We start from the raw sequence: 22,925 nt of genomic DNA, 5'->3' as shown, positions 1-22,925 counted from the left end.
ATGGATCTCCCTCCGGCCCCGACACCTCCCGTCAATAGCGGCGGAATGCCCTCCAACACGGACCGAACGGCGAGTTTGTTGAACCTTCTCAAGTTTAGCAGTGGGTCGGGCAGCTCCAACGCCCAACATCAGCATCAGCATGCGCAACAGTCGCATCATCAGCAGCAACAGCAACATCAGCACCAGTCTCGCGAACCTTCCTACTCGCAGCCCGAGTACTCGTCGCCTCCCACTCGTATCCTCCAGCCGGCGCCTGCTGGGGCTGATCCGACAGGCCTGCTCGCCGCCCTGATGCGAGGCGCCCATGATGCCCACGACACTGATGATGAGGCTCGACAACCTGCCCCTGCTCCTGCTCCTGCTCCTGCTCCGGTGGGCCATGAGCCTACACAGCAGACCCAGCCTGCCGTTACAAACCCGTTTGCAAACGGCTCGCCATCGAACGATACCAGGTCATATTTGCTCGCCTTGCTGAACCGCCCCAAGCCCAGTCAGAATGACCAGCCCATGTTGACGGAAACCTCAAGATCCAAAGGTGCAGCGTCTCAGTCGCCCGAGATCACCACTGATTCGAACCGCTTTTTCAACCAGTACCAGCATCAACAGCCGCAGCCGCAGCCGCAGCCTCATGCCTACCAGCAACAGGCTCACCACCAGCATGCTCAACCGCAGTTTCATCAGCACCAGCCGCCCAACTCTATGAGAGAAGCCTACCATCAAGTGTCCAACGATTCATCATATGCCTACCAGCAGCTTCAGCTCGCATCACAGGATCCTCCTGCTGACCCTGCTGACATGTCTGCTCTGTTCCAGCAGCTGATGGGGAGCCTCACTCAGTCGTCGCCGCAGTCACACACCTCCCAGCCTGCTTCGCACTTGTCGCAACCGCCTTTTCAAATCCTCAAAAAAGAACAGTCCTCGCCCGCTGGTTCCCAACCCCGCGCTGGAAGTGAACGCAGCCCTCTTGCAAGCCCTCCAGATCAGAGTCGCCACGCTACCAACCGCAAATCGTCTCTCCACGTGCACAAGTCCACCGCGCAGTCGCCCAAGCAGGCCCTTCCGGTCGAGTTTGAGAGCTCAATCTCCGCAGAGAAGAGCAGGGAGACTGTTGCTGAGGCCGTGAATGACCTGGCTGACCAGGCTGACAAGGATGCCCAGGAGGCTCTCGACAGAGCCGAGCACGACCTTGTCCCTGCTGGCTTCGTCGAGGACGAGGGATCCAAGGAGGCCTCTGGTCAGGAATGGCCAAGCAAGATTGCTCACACCGAGATCGTCAAGTCAGTTGAAGAGCAGATTGTTCAGAATATCAAAAATGGCCTTGAAAAGAACGAGGTCTACCGCGCTACTGAAATGTCGTACATGAACGATGCATCTGACTCTGGCAATGCTACAGGCGAGAATGTGCGCGGCGTAGCTGATAGCTGGGAGAGTGCTGATCTGGAGGAGACCATTGAGGTGGAAGAGGAAAAGGAGCTACCTCAGGTTCGAGTCTACAAGTTCCCCCAAGAGCCGTGGAATTCTATTTGCCTCAAGGAAGAAACAGACGAGATTCGACCCGAGTTCCGTGACGAGTCCATCATGGACATTGCCCGTCTCAAGAAGGAATTCGACCAAATTGACCGCAACCTCTTCACCGCTTCTCAGACGTACATGACCTATGGCATGTCCAAACAGGGCGGTCTACGTGTTATTCGCCAAGATGATGGCAAGGATTCCAAGGTGTTTACGGACACAAAGGACCGCATTTTCAATGTTGCCATGTCTGTCACCCCTCCCGAGAGCGGAAACGTTCACCGGGAAGCCATCATTGGTACTGGCGTCGGCGGTGCTGTCTACTGGGTGCAGATTAAGGACGGGGAGAAGGATCACATTGAGGACCCGCACTTGGAGCAGTATGGGTTCGCCCTTCCTCCCATCTCCTCGCATGACGGTGATGCCCCGGGTGGCCTCTTGAAGACTCGAGCCCGCGCTTCCACTGCCCACCCCGAATTTTTCGCCGTCGGGCGTGGCAAATCCATCAACTTCATCTGGCCCGCTTACATTCTTCAGCATAAGCTTTTCAAGGCCGGCCACGACCGTGTTGTTGATACCGAAGCTCTCCTCGCCCAGTGCTCTCTCAAGATCAACACTGGCAAGGCTGGAAAGGACTTCACATTCAGCCAGGACGATTCAGTCGTCGTGTCTCTTGACAAATCAGGCCGAGTCAAGTTCTGGGATGTTCGTGCGCTCACCAAAGTCAAGGAAGACTCTGACTACCGTTACCCTCTGCCTGCCGAATCATCATTGGAAGTAAAGGAGCCTCTGATGACTCTGGCAACCACCCCTGAAGGCGAGAAAGCGTGGCCGACCTCGGTCTTGTTGCTGGATAGGAAGAAAGCATATGAGCAGAGAGGCCCCCTTCGCTACATGGTGGTTGGTATGAAGCAGAACCACACTCTTCAAGTCTGGGACCTGGCTCTCGGTAAGGCCGTTCAAGAGTTCAACCTCCCACACAGCAAGGAATCCGATGCCGTCTGTAGCGTCATGTACCACCCTGCCAGTGGCATGATTGTTATTGGCCATCCCACCCGTAATTCGGTCTATTTTGCACACTTTTCGGCTCCTAAGTATAGCCTTGAGAACGTGTCCCAGGTTGACTACATTGAGAAACTCCTCCAACCTCTGAAACCCAACGAAGCTTGCTCAATCCGAAAGCCGAGTAGTACGGCTATCATTAGTGGCTTCCGCGAGTATTCATTCGCTAATCGAGGGGTGCTGCGCAGCCTGGACATTCTTTATACCCCGATCACGAAGCAAGGAATGGGACACATGGCGGGCCAGGACCCCAAAGACAAGGACCGTCTTCGATTCGAATTATACGCCATGCATTCCAAGGGCGTAGCCTGCGTGCTGATCAAGAAGAGTGATCTTGGAGGGTCTGACAATACCCTTGTGCTCGATGCGGTGAAGGAGGGTCTTGTTACCGTCTCCGACTTTAATAAACCCCAGGCAGTTGATCCAAGTCACGGCGGAAACCAGCAGGCTAAGAACACTGCCCATCGTGCCGTACCGAAGCAATCGCCGAGCCAGCAGTCCACGTCAGCTGCACAGAGCGATGCCGCTCAACGTGGATCTGATGCAGCCACTCCCGCAAAACCGAGTCATGAGGCAAAAGAGGCCGAGACTCCTGCCCAGTCCTCTAAGGAAGGCCAGGCCGAAAAGCCGGAGCGCAAGTCTCGAAAGAAGAAGGGCAATGCTGCCGCCAAGGAAGCAGAAGCTAATGGAGCTACCAACCCACCTCGCGGGACACAAGCAGGCAGAGCCGAATCCGCCGCAAAATCGAACAGCACCGCTGCTGTTGCTTCTGGTGTGACTTTTGAAGTCCTTGACTCGACCATGAACACCATGCAAACACGCTTAACTGCCGCCGTATCCGATACTCTCAAGTCCTCTCTCAAGAATCTCCATGTTAAGATCGATGAAAGTGCTCGGCTCCGGGACGAGAATTTCAATCAACACCAACTTAAGCTGTTGGACATGGTGTCCGAGGTGCTGAACGAAAACACGCAAAAGGTCTTGGAGTCCTTGATTCATCACCAGTTTACTGAGCTGCTGGTCCCTGCTATTGGTGAAAAGGCCACCATAGCCGTTTCTGACGTGCTCCAGCACAACCTTCAACCCAATGTCGCGTCGGCCGTGCAGAAGGAGATTCAAAGTGCCCTGCCTCAGGCTCTGAACAGGTCACTCCGGTCTGTGGATTTTGTGACAGCCATTGCCGACCGTGTTGGTACAGCTGTCAACTCGACCGTGCAGCAAGAGATTGTTGCTACGCTCAGCCAACGCCTAACTCCCACGTTCCGAAACATGGCCACCCAGTCGGCTCAGCAAGCCGCGGCCGAAGTTCATCAGCAGTATAACGACAAGTTTGAGCAGATGCAGTCCCGACATGCTGCCGACAGCAACAAGATCGACCAGCTACTCTCGTATGTCACCACCCTGACAGACATGGTGTCCACAATGGCTGCGTCCCAGTCCTCGCTTCAAGCCGAGTTTTTGAAGTTGAAACAGCAGCCCGTCCATGAGCTGCCGGGGGCTTCCGGGCTCCAAAGTCAGGCCCGAGATGGCGGCCCTGGATTCCGGGGCTTTGGTCCTCAAGGTGGCTACCCCAACAATGGCTTCATGACGGGACCCAACCCGCATTCCAGTTTCACCGGCTATCAGACAAATCAGCCTCCTACCTACCAGCAGCAGCAGCAGCAGCAACAGTACATGGCCGGGCCTGACTATTTGCGCAGTGGTCAACATGTGGGAAGCCCTCGAGATTCCACTTCCCAGACAGACGTGACTTCCGCAAGCAAGGTTGCCTCTGTAGGCGGCCCCTTTGCCAACCATGGCAGCAATGTTGACTCCGAGGCGGACAGGGATGTCCATGATGTTGAAGTGCTGATACAGGACGAAAAGCTGCAGGAAGCGTTGCTGAAATGGATCAAAGGCGGTCACCAAAGGGAAGTTTTCCAGCGCAGCCTCAGTTTGCAGTCACCCAGCCGATTCGAGCATCTCCCACCAGTGTTGCTCTTGGCTGCCATTGGCGCCATTTCGAAAGACCTGGATGTCAATAACTTGCTCAAACAGCGAATTGATTGGATTGAGATGGCTGTGCGGTCTATTGACAGGAGAGCCGCGGAACGCGTAAGTTGCCCCTCTGAACACGTGGTCTGTAGCGAAGTGATGTTCTAACATTTGGGTACAGGATTGGAGGGAACTGGGACGCGAAGTGGTGAAGCAGGCGTACGACACCATCTGTTGGTTCATTGGAAAACTGAACACACTGATGGAAAAGTACGAAACAGGCTATGCTTTGGAGCGAAGAAGGCTGGAATGGATTGTGGGATCCTCGGAACACATTTTGCAGACGTTGGATCGTTCGCAAAGCTAGAAGAAGCTACAAGAAGCACCTTTGTCAGGGAGACGTGATGCTATTTTTGCACATTTTTGTACCGATTCGGACATGGCGGAGTAGGGAGGAAATGCGTTGCGTGTTTGAGCGGCAACGTCTTGGCCCGGAATCTATTCCCCTCCGCGGTTTTGTTTTGGCTTGGTTCATGCCAAGAGGGAAAAAGTGAAGGGTTGCCTTTGTGTTTCTTTTATTTTCTGCTTGTTTTCTCCATAATCATTGAGGTTGCTCTCTGTTTGGAAGGGATTTATTTGGGGAGGGTGACTGGCTTGGTTTCATCAGTTTCACGCGACCACACTTGATGACTGGAATGATGTATATTGACCTTTCGTATATGTCATCTGTGGCTACAGATGGGCTATCTAGTAATGCTAGGGCTGTATATCAAGTACTCATTTTGCTACCCGCGTGTGCTTGGGATTTGCGACGGGACTGACGGGAGTCTACAATGTGTTGGGCCCCATGGTCGGTCGGCATGTCCTCGATTTGAGGGGGAAAAAAAAACATGTGCTGGCATCCTTGACAAATGACCAGGCATGCAAGCAAGCATTGCATTTGGAGACGTCGTCTGTCTGGGTCGGTGACGGTGGCTAGCTGTGTGTTCTGGTTTGGGCATCCGCTTCCGCCATGCAGGAGATTCCATGCAAGCACGGCGACACACGGAACTTGCAAGTGGCACAGCGTAGCATGAAGGCAACGGTCCGGTGACTTGCAGTGTCTGCTGCCGCGGATCCATTGATATGCATGACTGGGCTTGAATGGCGATCCACTTGTTGGCGGAATACTGGTTTTAGTAGTCCAGCTGCATGCCGTCTTGCAGCGGCATTTGCCTCTGATGAGTCTGGTGTGTTTGGCGGAGCGGTCCAGCTGGTGCCTGTCTGGTGTTGTTTTCGATTGCGTTTGCTGCTGGACGTGGTGCCACTACATGGTTGAAATACGTAGTGGCGGCCTCCCTGTGACTATACGACGAGCATTACGACCATTTGATCCCACTGGTTTGTCCCATCTTTTTGCCACCATCGACTGCTGTTGGGTGGTTGATAGAGAATCGTCATCACGTCTGGAATTGAGACGATTGGCGTATTTGGGGGTTGTGCATCGGTTTGACAAAAGTACGTATGTAAACGCCGCCGCGCAATTTCTACATGAATCCTGCTTCACGACATTGACTCTTTCTACTCGGTTAGTACTCTTATGACACGGGGAACACGCAAAATTCGCCAGTATGCACTTGGAGCGGGACAAGGTGTACGACGCCCCCGAGGGAGAGGTCTGGAGCACCGTGAAGCCGGCGTCGACACACAACAGCGCGGCGCCCAAGAGACTCGCGCAGCGATGGAACCACCGATGGAGCGACGAGAGCCTCACGCAGGGGGTATCTCCGCTCAAGGACTCGTCCAAGACGGTCAAGGCGTCGACCACGATCCCCCTGGGCACGGGCAGGCCCACGGCGCTGTACTACCCGTGGCAATCGGTGAGCATGGCGGGCACCGAGGCGAGCCGGCAGCCGCGGGGGCTGAAGCCCACTCTCGCCGGCAACATGACGTGCTCCAAGGGCGAGGCGGCGTTTGACCTCTCGTCGGCGCTCAACTACGGCGAGCCCTCGGGCTGGAGCCAGCTGGTGGCCTTCTTCCGCGAGACGACGGGCCGCGTGCACCGGCCGCCGTACGCGGACTGGGACACGACGCTGACGTGCGGGTCGACGTCGGCCGTGGACCTGGTGCTGCGCATGTTTTGCAACCGCGGCGACTGCGTGCTCGCCGAGAGGTTTACGTACCCGGGCACGCTGATGGCGTCGCGGGCGCAGGGCCTGCGGACGGTGGGCATCGCCATGGACGCCGACGGCCTGGTGCCCGAGGCGCTGGACGCCGCGCTGCGCGGGTGGGATGCCGCGTCGCGCGGCCGCAAGCCGTTTGTGCTGTATACCATTCCGTCGGGGCACAACCCCACGGGGGTGACGCAGTCGGCGGCGCGCAAGAGGGCCGTCTACCAGGTCGCCGAGCGGCACGACCTGCTGATTGTCGAGGACGACCCGTACTTTTTCCTGCGGCTCGGGCGCGGCGGCGGGGGAGAGTCGCTGCCGACGTCGTACCTGTCGCTCGACACGGCCGGGCGCGTGGTCCGCGTGGAATCCACGTCCAAGATACTCGCGCCGGGCCTGCGCTGCGGGTGGCTGACGGCGAGTAGGCAGGTGGTGGACATGTTTGGCAACTTTGCCGAGGTCGGGCCCTCGTCGCCCGCGGGGCCCTCGCAGGCCATGCTGTACAAGCTGCTCGTCGAGAGCTGGGGGCCGGAGGGCTTCGCCGGCTGGCTGGACTACCTGTCGGGGGAGTACGGGCGGCGGCGCGACGTCATGGTGGCCGCGTGCGAGAGGCATCTCCCGCGCGAGGTGTGCGCGTGGACGGCGCCGACGCACGGCATGTTTCTGTGGGTGGGCGCCGCGCTGGAGAGGCACCCGCGCTACCAGGAGTCGGGTGCGCGGGACCAGGACCGGGATGCCGACGCCGACGCGGAGCTGTGCCGCGCCGTCGAGGACGGGATCTGCGCGCGCGCCGAGGCCAATGGGGTTCTGGTGGCGCGGGGCAGCTGGTGCCGCGTCGGGGGCGGTGCGGATCGCGCCTTTTTCAGGATGACGTTTGTGGCGACGGCCGAGGCGGCGGATCTGGAGCGGGGGGTTGCGCAGTTTGGACGGGCGGTGAGGGACGAGTTTGGGCTGGGGTGATGGTGGTTTGGGGAATTTACATGATGGATAGAGTATTTCTAGAGTGGTTGAACGATGATAGCTTTGATGTAGCCGTGTTTCCGGCATGCTTCCATATACCGTGGTGGTGTCAAGGCTAGTAGTTGATACAATTTACCTCTTCCTCCACATCTAGCTAGACTTGCCGAGGTCGCCTTATTACACGGGAGCAATGGAGAGGAGTTCTATAACAACAATTTGCAACATAATAAACGCTTTAAAGCCTGCGGTTCAGCCGTCATCATGAGAAACACGTGTTGATAAGTTGTCATTGGAAACTATATATTGTAAATTGTAAATACAACATCCACGCATCGCACATCATGCGGCAACAACCTCTCCACCGTTCTAGTCGCCATCACGAGTTAGCCATGCCCAGAACCTCGGCAAGGTTTTCCGCCGGGTCGCCGTTATTCACAATGCCCAACCAGGTACCCGGCTTCTTATACCCCAGAAGCGAGAGCATCTTGTCACTCATCCCCAGCACTTTACTCCTCGGAATGGCCAGAAACTGATTCTCCTCGGGGCGCAGCGTCCCCGGGATAAAAAACAAGCCGTATATCTTGCGCACCTGGTCCGGCACCGAGTTATGCCCAGCGCCATGATACACGGTGCCCAGGAAGACCAGCGCCGAGCCCGGCTCCATCTCTGTCACGATCCCATCAACATTAGCACATCTGGCACCATGGACAAAAGGCATCTCAGAGACTCACCCGCGAAGCAAACCTCGTCGACCCGCGGCACCCGCGCATGATCCCATTTATGCGAGCCGGGAATAGCCATGGTCGCCCCGTTCTCCCTTGTCGTCTTGGACCCAGCAATCATGAAGCCGAGCATCGTCTCGTCGGACAGGCGATACTCGCCGCCACGGTGGTAGATGCCGTGAATCATGTCGTCCCGGTGCAGCCTCTGCCGCGGACCGCCGTAGCTGATGTGGTACGTCAGGCTGCTGTTGAGCAGAGGGTCGATGGAGAAGTCCTCGGTGCGGTCCTCCCACGTCGCGGTGCACTTTCTCTGCAGCACCCGCGTGCGCAGCGTGTCAATGACGTCGAGCTCGGCCATTCTCGCCATTGTCGGCGACTTGCCCACGACGCCGGGGACCATGATGGTCTGCTTGGGGATCAGGTCGTACGCCTCGTGGCTTTCCGCCCTGGCCTTTTGGATGTAGGGCTCGATCTCGGCGTTGATGGCCGCCACATCTTGGGGAGACACGAGGTCGACCAAGATGAGGGCTCCGTCGCGCTCCAGGGTGGCGATGATGTCGGCGGTTGGTGCCGTCGCGGGGAGCCTTGTCAGAGAGACGGAGGGGATATAAGACGGGTCAATGGGGGGAGGAAAGGCGCCCATTGTGGCGGATCACGACTGGAGGCCGCGAGGGGGTCAGATGTCTGGATTCTGGAATATGCTGTGTTCACTGTGCTGTGCGAATCAAGTGCGCCGTGTTGTGGTGACGCGGGATATCGCAGCTCGCTGTGGCCCCCTTTTCGTATACAAGAGCACAACGTTGAATGCATTCTACCGTGCTTTTTCTACCCGTTCTCGACCCCGAGTCCCTGACATAAAGACTCTTGGTCCCTTGTCGAGGCGTCCCAGTCCTGCCGCTGCTGCCGCCTGCTGCCACGTCACGGGTGGGCTCGCTGCATCTGAGGTTGTATCAGGCGCGGGTGCGGGTTCCTGGCCCTGGGGTTTTTCTTTTTTGACCCCTTTGTTCGCGGATCCATGTCTTGGACCCCCGGATTCCGACAGTTGCATGGCAAACCCTGTCCGGCGTCAGGAAGCTGCCGCCACACTCGGGGGTGCAGTCTATGTCGAGACGGGGGAGCTGGGAAGAAGGGCCACATCAGGAGCTTGCTGTCCCCGGAGAGAATCATTTCTCAGCTCCCATTGACATTACGTAAACTTAGCTAGCGGGGGAGGAGAGGTAGAGTTCCTTCTTTGGTCAACGTTGAAAAGGTAATCCACCCAAAGGCCTTGTGGCTGCACAAATGACGGCACGTCGTTGATTCACATGTCCGGACAAAGATGCGTAAAGCTTGGAGGAACGTAGCTGTGAAGCATTGTTATCTCATACAGCACGGGGCAGAAACGTGGCCAACAGGCTTGCTATTTGCCATCCCCTTGCTACAAGTTCCAGCCCGTCGCTGAAGCTGTCAGAGCCATCATGTCTTTCCCAATCCGACGTTTGCAATACATGGCGGTGCGGGGAAGGGCAAGGCTGAGTGGCGGATTTTAAAAAGTCTACACGGTCAAACTGGCATGTACCACGGAATAGGATTTGCAAACGGTTATACAACGCACGTCTGTCTCACTCTGTCTCACTCCGTCTCGCTCTGTCATTGTTCGGTCGCACAAACTCCCCCAGAAATTGTCCTCAGAACATGTCTCGCTCCCTCAGCATCAAACCCAAGACCCAAACCTCCCCATCAATGGATCCAGCAACCAGAGACAATTCCGCCATTGTCCTCGCATGCCCAGCATGACGCGCGAACCGTCACAACCACCCATCATGGCCAAACTGGGCACAATGCCACCCCAACATGCTGCCAAGCCAGTCGACGAACACGCCGCCCGTTTGATCCCCGAGGACAGCGTCCCCATCCAGACGCAAAAGCCATTCACCACCCTCTCCGCCATCGGCATCGGCTACGGCGTCACCAACACGGCCGTCGGCATCCCGCTCATCCTCAGCACGGCCATGCCCATGGGCGGCTCGCCCCAAGTCTTCTGGGGTTTCCTCGCCATGGCAGCCGTCGGCCTCGCCACGGCCACCACCCTCGCCGAGCTCGTCTCCGCGATGCCTCACCCCGGCGGCCAGTACATCTGGGTCAACGCCCTAGCGCCCAAGAGATACCGCCGCGGCCTGTCCTACACCACGGCCATGATTAGCTGGGTCGCCGCCGTGGCCACCGGCTCCTCGGGCAACCTGTCCGTTCCCCTAAACGCCTTTTCCATCGTGACGCTTCTTCAGCCGGATTTCGTCTACCGCCGGTGGATGGGGTTCGCGGCCTTTCAGGCCATTAACGTAGTCACCTGCTTTGGCGCCTGCTTCGAGCACGCGCTGCCCAAGCTGTCCAAGGCGTTTTTGCTGTTCAACGTCGTGTCGGTGGGCGTCATCATCGTGGCGCTGTTCGCCATGGCCGACGCGCGCACGAGCGCCAAGGACTTTTTCACCACTGTGAATACCTCTGGGTGGCCGGATGGCGTGGCCTTTATTATTGGTCTGAACGGAGCCAACTGGTGCTTCTCGTGCCTCGACGTTGCTACACACCTGGCTGAGGAGATTCCCTCCCCTGGGACAAATATCCCCAAGGCCCTGCTCTGGACCATCTTTATAGCATCCACCAGCGGCCTCTTGGTCGTCTTGGCGGTTCTTGTGAACCTGGGCCCTGTGGATGTAAGCGACTACTCGGGTATTGGTATATTCTACCGCATCACGGGGAGCAAGGCGGCCGCTATTGGCCTCTGGATCCCCGTTCTGATTCTTGTCTTGGCGTCCGTCTGGTCCATCCAGACGTGGCAGTCTCGCCTGGCGTGGACAATCAGCCGCGAGTCTGGGTTCCCGCTGCACCGGCACTTTAGCAAGATCTTCCCGGCGCCCTTTTACACGCCTATCTGGTCGCTGGTGGGTTCTGCCGTTGGCACGGCCCTGTTTGGTTGTTTGTATCTTGCGTCTGAGCTGGCCTTCAACTCGCTCATCGCCACTGGCATTCTGCTCCAGTATATTAGCTATAGTATTCCCACTGTACTGGTTTTGTGGCAGGGCAGGCGCAACTTTCGGCACGGCCAGTTTTGGTATCCCAGGTTGGGTCTCGTTGCTAATTTCATAATGCTGGCGTGGACGGTGGTGGCTTTCGTCTTTTATTGCTTTCCCGCGAATGCACAGGTACGTCCGAGCCAGATGAATTATGTTTCGGGCGTTTTGGTCGTCATTGCCACGTTTATTGCTGCGCTTTGGATTCTCTACGCCAGGAAGAATTATAGGGTTATGGAGATTTAGAGACAAGAGCTGTAGCACGCCCGATAAGTTGGTATTCAGTCACGGATTGCATGTTCCGGCGGCTTTGTCCAACAAATCATCCCAAACTGCATTGTGATGAGAGTTCCCAACATGGCAACTGCTTGGCTGGGTTCCTGCACTACCCCATTAAATACATGTTTTTAACTTGCAGCAATTTGAAGCAATCTGCTCAACTCCTTGGCTACCAGGCATATCTATGCAGACCCCCTGCTGCCAGTGACATTACTACGGTGCTCTGCTCTGCTTGAGTGTCCAGCCCGACCTGAAAAAGTCTTCAATATCCGTCGTTTCCACCTCTGGAAAAAGCTCAGCGAGATTCTTGCCGGGCAAGTCGTGCGCTCTGCTCAACATGGAAAGCATGACTTGGTGCTCGACGTCGCGAAACATTTCCCCCTTGGCCGGATCCTGAAACACGGCCGTGTTAGAAGGCAGTTGTGTGATGCGACCCTTATGAATGCATTCCACCGAGTCGTATGCGACTTTGAATTTTTTCCCTGTTACATGTCAGCAGCGTGGACATGTCCTTTCCAGATACTGGCTATATACCTGTGACCTTGTTCACAAGCGACTCGAGGTCTTTTACCAGAAGCTTGTTTGACGCGACGACAGATTCGCGCGGCCAATTCTCGGCCGGCAGACCTACCAGACGCTCAATGTATGCCGCGAGGTCTTGCGAGTGCGTGAGCACAAGAGGCTGTGACCCGTCGCCCGGAAAGACGCATTGCTCGTGGTCAATGTCGACAAATACCCAGAATGGGGTAATGTAGGTTGTCTTGGGGTTATGCGGCATCGTCAAGTGATCAAGGAAGATGCCGACCCTGATAAGCGTCCACGTCAACTGCGCATGTCGCGAGAGCTCAGCTTCGGCCTCGAGTTGAAAATTGGTAAACAGGTCAGCGCCGCTGGTGGAAAAGAGTGAGAACCGCTGCCTTGACAGAATTGACTGGAGGGAAACGTACGGGATTGGGGCATGGAAATCGATATAGTACTCGCTAGGAATAAATTTGGTTACGGTTCCTGATTGAGCTGCGGCCCGGATCAGGTTGATCTGCGACTGGGCAACGGCTTCATCAACGAGAAGCAAGGCTGACACAACGACTTGAACGTTATTCTCTTGCAGAATCTTCTTCATCTGCTCTACACTGTTGTAATCTACTGCAAAACGTTTCGGTTCGTCGACTGCGGTAGGAACTGATGTCTGAAGAGTATAAGTTTCCCTGATGCATGAACAGGATGGCACCGGGAGGCTTACTGTTCTTGAAAGCACAATGGCTTGGTGTTGGCCCGATTTTGCAATAGCATCCAGCACGGTGCGCCCGACGCCGCCTGTGCCGCCGGCAACGGCAACGACGACCATTGTAGAGACGAGGACGATGGGTAGCGAATACTGGTGCAATGGTGCAAGGTTTTGGAATCGCGCAAGTTGCCCAGATCGTGGCGGCACTTGAGCTAGTTTCGTGATATACACCGGCCCGGTTGCCAAGTATTTCTCGGATTAACTACCTAGGTAGTTACCCAGTAGTAAATACTATACCGCATAGTCTAATCCCTCTGCATGTGTCCGCCAAAGGGCGCGATAAGCAAGAGACTACATGCAGTGACTGGATCCGTTGCCCACGGGGAATCTTGGCTGCAGGGACAAGTCTCTCGCCATACTGGTCAACAATTACAAATCGCAACTTTATGCGGTTATTGTACAATTCGGCAGGTGTCTCTTGGGCAGCCCACTTGTGCAGGAGCAAGCATTGCATTGCATAGTGGAACGCGGATGGTAAGCTGCAATGTCCATAATGCAGAATGCTTGTGATGGAGACTACCTGCGGCCAGGCATCCAGGATACAGCTTGCTGCAAGTAACCATGCCATGCTTCCTGCGTCTCCAGCATCGTGAAAGACGGGTTACTACACTTGTATATGCCGGCTACAGATCCGTACGAGCCGCCCACGGCCAGAAACAGTAGTTCATGCACAACAGACTCAACGGACTACCAGCCGCGCTTCGATGCAGGCGCGGTTCGCGCTCGGCGCACCCGGGAGAGTCGAGACTCAAAAGCTGTTGTCTGATCAAGTCTGACGGACTGTATTCGCGGGACTGGTCCTTTTCGCTTTGCTGTACGCCGAGAAAATGCCTACGTAGTTTTGGGGACACCTCACACCTCTGCCCGACGTCTCATTGCTGTCTTTCAGCCGCAACTTTGCTGTGCTTCCCAACAATGCGTGTGGCAATTGCTGGCTACGGCGACCTGACTCGCTACATCTGCGAAGAGTTTGTCAAAGCCGGCCATGTACTCGTCATCCTGACCCGAAGCTACAAACCCCAACTCGAGAGCCAAGGTGTCGCTCAGGCCATTACAGATTACTCCCCGTCGTCTCTGAGAGCTCCTCTGGCCGATTGCGAAGTATTGATATCGACAATTTCAGATATTTCGTCAGCCTATACCAATGTCCACAGAAACCTCATCCTGGCCTGCCAAGAGAGCCCCCGGTGCAAGCGCTTCATTCCCGCCGAGTTTGTAGCCGATATCGAGGCGTATCCAGATGAGCCTGGCTTCTACTATGCACCTCACGAGCCGATACGTGAGATGCTCCGGGGCCAGACGGATCTCGAGTGGACATTGGTTTGTATCGGCTGGCTTAGTGACTACTTTGTGCCGTCGAAGAATCGACACATTAAAGACATTGGCGAGTTCCATCCCATGAACTGGGCCGGGAACAAGATTGTAATCCCGGGGACGGGGAATGAGCCTGTGGATTTCACATGGGCGCGCGATGTTGTGAGAGGGCTGGCATCCCTCATTGAGGCACCGCGCGGTTCATGGGAGCCGTATACCTTCATGTCGGGGGAGCGCAGCTGCTGGAATGACGCTACCAGGCTCGCCGTGCAAAAGTATCGACCTGGTATCCCGATACAACACGTATCGTTGCATAGCGTTGCAGGCATGATCAAGACGGCGAAGGATGAGAATACCGAAGTCCTGGCTGACTATTACCTGTTGTCTATCAGCCAAGCATGCGCAATTCCCACGGATAAGGTTGAAGCTCATAGGGAAAAGTACTTCTCCGGTGTCACCTTTCGAAGTTTGCGAGACGGACTTTGCCAGGTTGACGAGCATCCGGACTCGATACTGTAGTGTAAATAAAGGCATAGTATCAAGGTTGATAAATCACCGAAAGCGATTATGGCAAATTTTCTATTTATCAATCGAGTTTACAGGCCTTTTTTTCACACTATAATATACGGTGATGAAAACTACTAATCCCCGTCATTTGCCCAAACAACGTATAATTCCACAACAATTGTCCGATGAACAAAATGATGAGATTTAGCTTGAATAGCAAATAGTGCATCCAGGTATAACTAGTGAAATGGAAAGAAAAGGAAAACTATACAGGAATTTAAACGACCTGCTTAGAACGTAATATAAAATAGACTCGACAGGTCAGCCCACACCAGGCTTGGGAACAGAATGAGACCAACAACGGGCAAGCAGCGAATCCATTACGTGGGATTTACACAAACGACGTATACCATCTACCATAATCCATCGTGTAATGTACATTCCAACGCCTCCTCACGTACGCATTTTGGCCCTTGCCGCCTCAATGCAATGCACATACCTGCGGACGTATTCCTCATCCAACGGCGGGGCCCGATACGCATCCAGTCCTAATACATGCTTACCGACCGGACTCCCACTCACCAAGCTACCTACAGTTTTATCATTGTAGCCATCAAGAACAGTAGCAATACGGGCCAGCGAACTTGTCGGGTGGGCGGCCGCATACTCGAGCGCGCGGCGGTGCCACTCACCAAAGGAAACCATCTCCTTGCCACCGCTCACAGAGCACATCATTTCAAAGAAGTGCTTGAACGTAAGTGCCTGCGGGTTGACAAAGTCGTAGTCCTCGCCAACTCGCTCCTGGTCCTCGGTCATGATGGCAGCAATCGTCCCGCACAGATAGTCGACCGGCAGCACAGAGGACAAGTCAGCATTGATCAAGGGAAAAGCGCCCAAGTCCAGACTTCCCGTAACGAGATTATTCAAAAAGTCGCCACGGTCAAGTCTAAAACGGCCACTGGCCGCCGAGGCAGCCACAAACGGCAACCGATAGGACGATGCTTTGGCGCCGCGGAAACGAGCGGCCACAACCATTTTTTCAGCAAGGTACTTGGACGTGCCGTAGCCGTACTCGCCGTCGTGCTCGGCAAGCCCGTAGCCCGCATGGATGGGCAGCGTGGAAATGGTGGATATGAAATGGATGGCCTTGGCACGGCCGCAAGACGCCAGACGCAGGACCTCGTGCGTGCCGAGGACGTTGGGGCCAATGTAGTCGTCCAGCGGGCGCATCCAGTCGACAAGAGCGCCAGAATGGAGAATGGCGTCGACGCGGCTCGCCAAGTCGTCGAAGACGACCTCGCCGAGGCCCAGTAAGGGCTGGGAGAGATCGCCGGCCACCGAGACAAGCAGCGGCTCGTGCTCGGGCCGCCAGAGGCCGTATTGCTTCAGCGTGGTTATCATGCGTTGCTGCGCCTCTTGAGAGCCGCTAGCACGCACGAGGCAGTACACTGATATGCGTCTTTGAAGAAACTCGTGTATCATGAAGGTGCCGACAAAGCCGGTTGCGCCAGTCACGAACACAGTCCCGGGGACACCAGGAGAAACAGGGTTGTTGAACTGGAATGTGGAATCAAGAACGCCCCTTCGGATGTCTGCCATGTCGACGCAAGAAGCGGCCGACGTTGGCGTGCTTGGTGTTGCGCCATCGGTATCTGATGGACTGGACGTGCTGCTCTCGACATCGTCCATCAGCCGGCACAACAGGAACTCGCTGAGCGACTTGAGATTGGGGTAAAGGAGGGCAATGTTGGGTGGTAGTGCCATTCCCGTTAATGTCGCCAGATGGTTGCGAGTGAGGATTGCCGTCAGAGAGTCGATCCCCAATTCCTGCATGGGTCGACTGGCGTCGACGTCCTCAGCCCTCGTGTACCCTAATGCCTTGGCAATCGTGGCTTGGACCATGTGCAACACGATGCTGCTATGCTGTTCCGGAGCAGCGTCTGCCAACAAGTCGCGCAAGTTGACGACCTCATCAGCCGGCTTCTGGACCTTTGTTCCGCCCAGCATCGAGTTCAACAAGGGGGGAACACCGCCTTGCTCTTCGTAATAGGCCCTGAGACGCTGTAAATCAAGGACCGCCGCTACAGTCAGCGCGCGGCCTTGATACACGGCGTGCTCGAAAATCTCTAATCCGGCTTCCGGCGGGAGGAAACCCAGTCCGAGCTGCGAGAGATGGGCGCGGGTCGTTGGGACGAGAGTCGTCGCCATGCCGTCTCCAGCCCACGTACCGTAGGCCACAGAGCTGGCTGGCAGGCCCTGCGCTCGTCGCAGGTGTGCGAGCGAGTCGATGAAGGAGTTGGCGGCGGCATAGTTGCCTAGGCCCGGTAGGCCGATGATACCAGATATGGAGGAGAACATCATGAACAGATCCAAATCCATGTGCTTGGTCAGTTGGTGCAGATTCCATAGGCCGTCGACTTTTGGCGCGAAAACCGCGGCGCATTTGCGAGGAGTCAAGGATGACAGAGTACCCGAGTCAACAACTCCGGCAGCGTGAACTACGCCTCGCAAAGGTCGATCCGGTGTAAATAACTGCATAACTGATCCGAGACTGTCAAGGTCTGCCAAATCGCAGCCAACTATGGTGGCTTTGGCACCCAGTTCAGCAAGCTCGGCGACGAGTGCGTCGGCACCGGGGGAATTCGTCCCCTGCCGCGACACCAGAACAAGATCACAGACCCCGTGGGCGGTGGCCAGTCTACGGGCTACGCGGCTTCCGAGATCACCCAGGCCGCCCGTGACCAGCACAGCGCCGTCGGTTCGAACGAATGGTTGTCCGACCGGCAGCGGTGCGGCCAGGCCAGCGCGCTCCATATGGGGCATTAGCAGCTGTTCTCTGCGGACAGCAATCTCTGTCTGATCGGCCAGCATGATCGCCTGGCTGAGGGAGGCGCGGTCCGTCTCCTCATCGACGTCGATCAAGCGCAGCCGCAGCTCCGGATGCTCGCTCCGAGCGGCGCGCATGAGGCCCCACAACGGCCCGGCGCCGATATTGACGGGCCGGTCGTCGGCTCCGGCACCCACGGCATGCCGGGTGACCCATACTATGGGCGCGCCAAGGCCAGTTCGGATCGCCTCTTGCAACTGAGCCAGCGCTAGTGCGGTGACGCCGTGTGCCATCTGGACAGTGTCGGCGTCAGAGTCCCACAGAGACAGCAAGCCGTCCAGCTGGTCGGCCTCATGAGGCTTGCTCACTGCCACCAACTGAATACCCGTGGCTAACAAGGCCCTTTGTGCCTCTGTTGTCCACGCAGTCTCTCCCGACGGGCAGAGAAGACCCCACGCACCGCGGGGCTGGATGCTTTTCGTTTCGACTCGACGCCAGTTGATTTCAAACATCATGTCTTGCACTCTCGGCGCGGCATCATTGGTCCCAGTGCTGAGTGACGCGACATCAAACCAGCTGGCTTTGTTTGCGGGCCGGAAATCCTCCCGCTGAAAGGCATAAGTGGGCAGCATGACTCTTTTGCAGTCAAAAGGCTTGAAATATGCAGCCCAATCCACCGGCACATGTCGGACGTGTAGCTCGCTGAGACTGCTTTGGATGACCAACGGCCCATTCATGTTTGGCTTCAAAGAGGGCAGCCAGAGGGCGGCGCCGACTTGACCAGGATCGGCGAGACATGCCGCGCCCAAGCCGCAAAGCATTGCACTGGGTCCAAGTTCCAGAAAGACATTTGCGCCCTGGCCGGCCAGCGTTTGGAAGGCGTCGCTAAACCGGACAGCATTGCGAGCCTGCTGAGCCCAATACTCGGGCCGTTCAAGCTCACCTGCCCCGGCTAATCGACCAGTCATGCTGCTAATTATGCGCATCTTTGGTGGGCTGAACCGGATATTTTGGGCCAAGGCCCTCAAGTCATCCAGCATACCGTTCATATGGAACGAGTGGAAGGCGTGGCTCGTATCAAGCAGCTTTGTCTTGCGGCCTAACTTGCTCATGTAAACCGATGTGGCCTCAACAGCCTCCTCGTGTCCTGATATAACCGTCTGTAAGGGCGTGTTGTAGCCTGCGATTTCGACCTTGTCATGCTGTCCTAGTTCTTGAATCGCGGCGCTGACCTCGGCGCTGCTAGCTTCCACTGATGCCATCTTGCCCTGGCGAGGAATAGCCTGCATCAGACGACCGCGCATCATGACAAGCCGGCAAGCATCCGACAAGTCCAACACTCCTGCTGCATGAGCGGCGGCAAGCTCCCCCACGCTGTGGCCGAGCAAAAAGTCGGGCTTCACGCCCCAGCTCTGCCAGAGCTTCCAGAGGGAAACTTCCAGGGCAAACAGGGCGGGCTGGGCAAAATCCGTACGGCTCAGCAGGGCAGCATTCTCGCTTCCCGATTCGGCCCACATGATGTCAAGAAGGGGCCGCTCCAAGTCTGTGAATTTTGCGGCAATTTCGTCTAGTGCATCCCGAAAAACGGGATAGACAGCATACAGATCTTTGCCCATTCCTGGCAGTTGACTTCCTTGCCCCGTGAAGAGCATTGCTACTGTTGGACTCCCGACCTCGTTCACACTCAGGGGTTGGGTAGGACCTGAGCTGACAGATGCAAGTTTTTCCAGAGTCTCTGCCTTGTCTCCAGCCATCACTACCAATCGCCGGTGAAGGTGTGAGCGGCATGTGGCAAGCGAGTAGGCCACATCACGCAAGGGGCTGTCCTTTCCGGCGCCGCTCTCGATGTGCAGTCGGAGCTTCTCCGCTTGTGCCCTGAGAGCGGAATCACCTTGTCCTGACAGTACAAACGGGAGAGTAGCCGGGAGCGACGGCAGAGTAATGTTCCCAGTCTCTTCCACGGCGGGAGGAGGCGACTCTTCAACAATGACGTGGGCGTTTGTGCCGCCAATACCAAACGCGCTCACACCCGCCCGGCGTAGTCGGTTATTATTTGGCAGCCATGGTCGATTCTGTAACACCAACTCCATGTTGGTTCGCTTCCAGTCAACTGCTGCCATGGGCTCCCGTACATGCAATGTTCTCGGGAGGGTGTCATGGTTCATGGACAAGACGACCTTTAATAAGCCGACCACGCCGGCCGCAGCCTGGGTATGCCCAAGGTTGGACTTGGCCGAGCCTATTCTCAAAGGATCCGAGCCGGAGCGCTCCGTACCAAAGACTTCGGCCAGCGCAGTCGCTTCAATAGGGTCGCCCAGCTTGGTAGCCGTGCCATGCGCCTCGACGTAGTCAATGTCCCCTGGCTCCAGTGCCGCCCGGGCCAAGGCATTGCGAAGAAGAGCTACCTGGCCAGGGCCACTGGGAGCCGTCAGACCGGCGCTGGAGCCCCCGTGCATCACGGCGGTGCCACGAAGCACGGCGTGGATGTCATCGCCGTCCCGGCGGGCATCGGACAGGCGCTTGAGAACTATAATCGCCGCGCCCTCGCTGAATCCCGTGCCGTCCGTGTCATCGGAGAAGGCGCGGCAGCGACCATCTGCCGAAAGCCCGCCGAGTTTGCTAAACTCAATGTGAATGCCCGGGGTGGTGAGAAGGCTCACGCCGCCGGCCAAGGCCATGCTGCACTCGCCTTGGCGCAAGGCGTTGCACGCCAGGTGCGTGGCGACGAGGGACGACGAGCACGCCGTGTCTACAGCTAGAGATGGCCCCCGGAGGCCGAGGGTGTGCGACAGACGGCCGCACATGGTGGCGCTGGCGCTTCCTGTGATGGAGTATCCCTTGAGGTCTGGTGGTGTACCGTTTGTCGTGGCGTTGTTGCTGACGCCGAGGAAGACTCCGGTTGCGCTACCGCTCAGCTGGTCTCGTGTATAGCCGGATCGTTCAAAACCTTCCCAGCACAGTTCCAACATGAGGTTGTGCGTTGGGTCCATTGCCTGTGCCTCGCGGGGCGATATGCCGAAGAAGGACGCATCGTATGAGTAGATTGCGTCGAGGAAGCCGCCTCGGCGGCAATACGACGTGCCGTCAATGTTGGCATCTGCATTATATAGTTTATCTGCATCCCAACGATCCTTGGGCACATCGATAATCGTGTCGCCGCCGCTTTGGAGTAGCTGCCAGAGAGCCTCTGGCGTAGCCACACCACCCGGTAATCGACAGGCCATGGAGACTATGGCAATATCCTCATGACTGCCAGCAAATGTCTGACTGACTGCTTGTGACTCGTTATTGTTTTCTCTGCCCGTGCCAGCAAGATAGGCAGCCAGTGCCTTGATCGTGTAGTGCTCGAATAATTTTGGTGTTGGTACTGGCCGGTGCAGCTGCTTCTCCAACGCTGCCTGCATGCGGATTATGCGCACAGAATCACCACCGATTCGAAAGAAGTTGTCTTCGATCCCAAAGCGATCGTGGCCAAGAATATCCGACCAAATAGCCTGTATCCGCTGCTCCAGCTCAGAAGTAGGCTGTATCATGGTTTGATGCTGCATCGCCTCTATCGGATCAGGGAGCGCCTTCCTGTTGACCTTTTCGCTGGGAGACAGCGGCAACGCATCCATTTGAACAAAAAACGTCGGCAGCATGTATGCCGGGAGGCGCTCAGCAACCCACGGGCGCAGAATGCCATCTAGGGAGGCTGCATCGTGACAAGGCGCATGAAGCACACAATACGCCACCAGACGATCATCGCGACTGACAACCACCGCCTCGGACACATTGGCGTGATCGACCAAGACGGCTTCGATGTCGCCCACGTCAATGCGGTGGCCGCGGATCTTGACCACCCCATCTATGCGGCCTACGACTTGGAGCTTTCCCGGCGCTATGAAGCGAGCCAGGTCGCCGGTGCGGAAGAATACACCGCCATGAAAGGGATTGACGAGGAACCGGGAGCGAGTGAGCTCAGCCTTGTTCCGGTACCCGTTGGACACGCTGCCGCCGCCAATGTACACCTCGCCCTCGGATCCTATAGGCACGGGCGACATGTTGTCGTCGAGGACGTATATCCTACCGTTGGCGACGGGATTGCCGACGACGATGTCGCCTTGCCCGACTCTGCCCACGCTTCCGTAGGTCGTCTCGGACGGTCCATACACATTCCATACAGAATCGGCAGCGGCGAGCAGGCGGTCTGCAAGCTGGCGAGAGAGCGGCTCCCCGCCGCAAATGACTTTGGATAGGCGCGGGTTTCCCTTCCAGCCAGACTCTAGAAGCATCGTCCACGTTGCGGGTGTCGCTTGCAGAATAGTGACTTTGTGGCGTGCCATTAAGCTGATGAGCTCGCGCGGATCCTTGACCGCACTTGTATTCGCGACAATCATGGCGGATCCAGACACAAGTGGCAATAATAGCTCAAGGGCCGACATGTCAAAGGATATAGTGGTGATGGCGAGAAGGCGATCACGCTCGCTGCAACCGGGCTCATGCTTGCGCAGCGAGCTCAGAAAGTTGGCGGCGGCTCCGTGGCTAATCTCGACGCCTTTGGGGCGCCCAGTCGAGCCAGATGTATAAATTACATATGCCAAGTCCCGCGTTTGGATTTCAGTTTCGAGGTTGGTACCATCCGTGACTGAGCCATCTCTTGCCTCGGACACGCTCAAGCATAGACTTGCCCAACGCCCAAGGCCCTTGGTTGGCCTGCCGCTGAGCAGAATAAGTCTGAGCCCGGCATCTTCAACCATTTGGTTGATGCGCTCGGCGGGGAATGACGGGTCGATGGGAACATAGGCGGCGCCTAGCTTGAGCACAGCCAGCATGGCAGCAATGAGGTCGATGGAGCGCGAGACGGCGAGGCCAACTACATCGCCCTGTTGTAGGCCTCGCTTTGCGAGACATCGCGCGAGGATATTTGCAGAGCTATTGAGTTGTTTAAAGGTCACCTCGCTCTCGTTGTGAATCACGGCTGTGTTGTCTGGAAAGCGATCCGCCACTTGTTCAAACAGCTGGTCCAGCCGACTACCTAGCAGCGAGATGTCCTCGGTGGCGTTGAACTCGTTGACCAGGACTTGGTAGTCGTGATCTGAGATGCCACTCATCTTGAGTTGTACAACGAGTTCAGGGATAAACAAGAAGATGAGCGCTCGTACGATGGGGGTTGATGGCAAGGTTTCGGCGTCCTGTCACGCATTGGACGAGGATAGTCGGCGCAACGAGTATAAACAGGAGCGGAACGGGCTTTCCTATTTTCACCACATACTCGACTACCACCGTATCACACATGCAGTCATGGCA

The 22,925-nt window shown here is 56.6% G+C and overlaps 7 protein-coding genes across 7 annotated transcripts; 4 read left to right on the top strand and 3 right to left on the bottom strand.

The window, feature by feature from the left end:
* Nucleotides 1-4,915, top strand: MAA_08616 (WD40 repeat-like-containing domain protein; the record flags this gene model as incomplete). The annotated part of the gene is made up of 2 exons (XM_007826614.1): nt 1-4,668; nt 4,730-4,915. 2 exons carry the CDS (start codon nt 1-3, stop codon nt 4,913-4,915), a joined length of 4,854 nt encoding a protein of 1,617 aa, XP_007824805.1.
* A 1,243-nt stretch (nt 4,916-6,158) lies between these two features.
* On the top strand, nt 6,159-7,655 carry MAA_08617 (aromatic amino acid aminotransferase; the record flags this gene model as incomplete). The annotated part of the gene is made up of 1 exon (XM_007826615.2): nt 6,159-7,655. The coding sequence occupies one exon, from the start codon at nt 6,159-6,161 to the stop codon at nt 7,653-7,655; it is 1,497 nt and encodes a 498-aa protein (XP_007824806.2).
* A 376-nt stretch (nt 7,656-8,031) lies between these two features.
* Nucleotides 8,032-9,020, bottom strand: MAA_08618 (Phytanoyl-CoA dioxygenase PhyH; the record flags this gene model as incomplete). The annotated part of the gene is made up of 2 exons (XM_007826616.1): nt 8,032-8,321; nt 8,387-9,020. The coding sequence occupies 2 exons, from the start codon at nt 9,018-9,020 to the stop codon at nt 8,032-8,034; spliced, it is 924 nt and encodes a 307-aa protein (XP_007824807.1).
* Nucleotides 9,021-10,179: 1,159 nt separating this feature from the next.
* MAA_08619 (choline transport protein) lies at nt 10,180-11,670 on the top strand (the record flags this gene model as incomplete). Its single annotated transcript, XM_007826617.2, has 1 exon — nt 10,180-11,670. The coding sequence occupies one exon, from the start codon at nt 10,180-10,182 to the stop codon at nt 11,668-11,670; it is 1,491 nt and encodes a 496-aa protein (XP_007824808.2).
* Nucleotides 11,671-11,916: 246 nt separating this feature from the next.
* On the bottom strand, nt 11,917-13,048 carry MAA_08620 (nmrA-like family protein; the record flags this gene model as incomplete). The annotated part of the gene is made up of 3 exons (XM_007826618.1): nt 11,917-12,185; nt 12,238-12,889; nt 12,944-13,048. 3 exons carry the CDS (start codon nt 13,046-13,048, stop codon nt 11,917-11,919), a joined length of 1,026 nt encoding a protein of 341 aa, XP_007824809.1.
* Nucleotides 13,049-13,903: 855 nt separating this feature from the next.
* Nucleotides 13,904-14,821, top strand: MAA_08621 (f420-dependent NADP reductase; the record flags this gene model as incomplete). The annotated part of the gene is made up of 1 exon (XM_007826619.1): nt 13,904-14,821. The coding sequence occupies one exon, from the start codon at nt 13,904-13,906 to the stop codon at nt 14,819-14,821; it is 918 nt and encodes a 305-aa protein (XP_007824810.1).
* Nucleotides 14,822-15,262: 441 nt separating this feature from the next.
* MAA_08622 (polyketide synthase) lies at nt 15,263-22,729 on the bottom strand (the record flags this gene model as incomplete). Its single annotated transcript, XM_007826620.1, has 1 exon — nt 15,263-22,729. One exon carries the CDS (start codon nt 22,727-22,729, stop codon nt 15,263-15,265), a length of 7,467 nt encoding a protein of 2,488 aa, XP_007824811.1.
* Nucleotides 22,730-22,925: the final 196 nt, after the last annotated feature.

The sequence above is a fragment of the Metarhizium robertsii genome, assembly GCF_000187425.2.
Source record: "Metarhizium robertsii ARSEF 23 chromosome Unknown MAA_Scf_1, whole genome shotgun sequence".
Taxonomy (NCBI): Eukaryota; Fungi; Ascomycota; class Sordariomycetes; order Hypocreales; family Clavicipitaceae; genus Metarhizium; species Metarhizium robertsii.
Note: the sequence above shows the minus strand (reverse complement) of the source record. Positions and strands in the feature narration are given on the sequence as shown.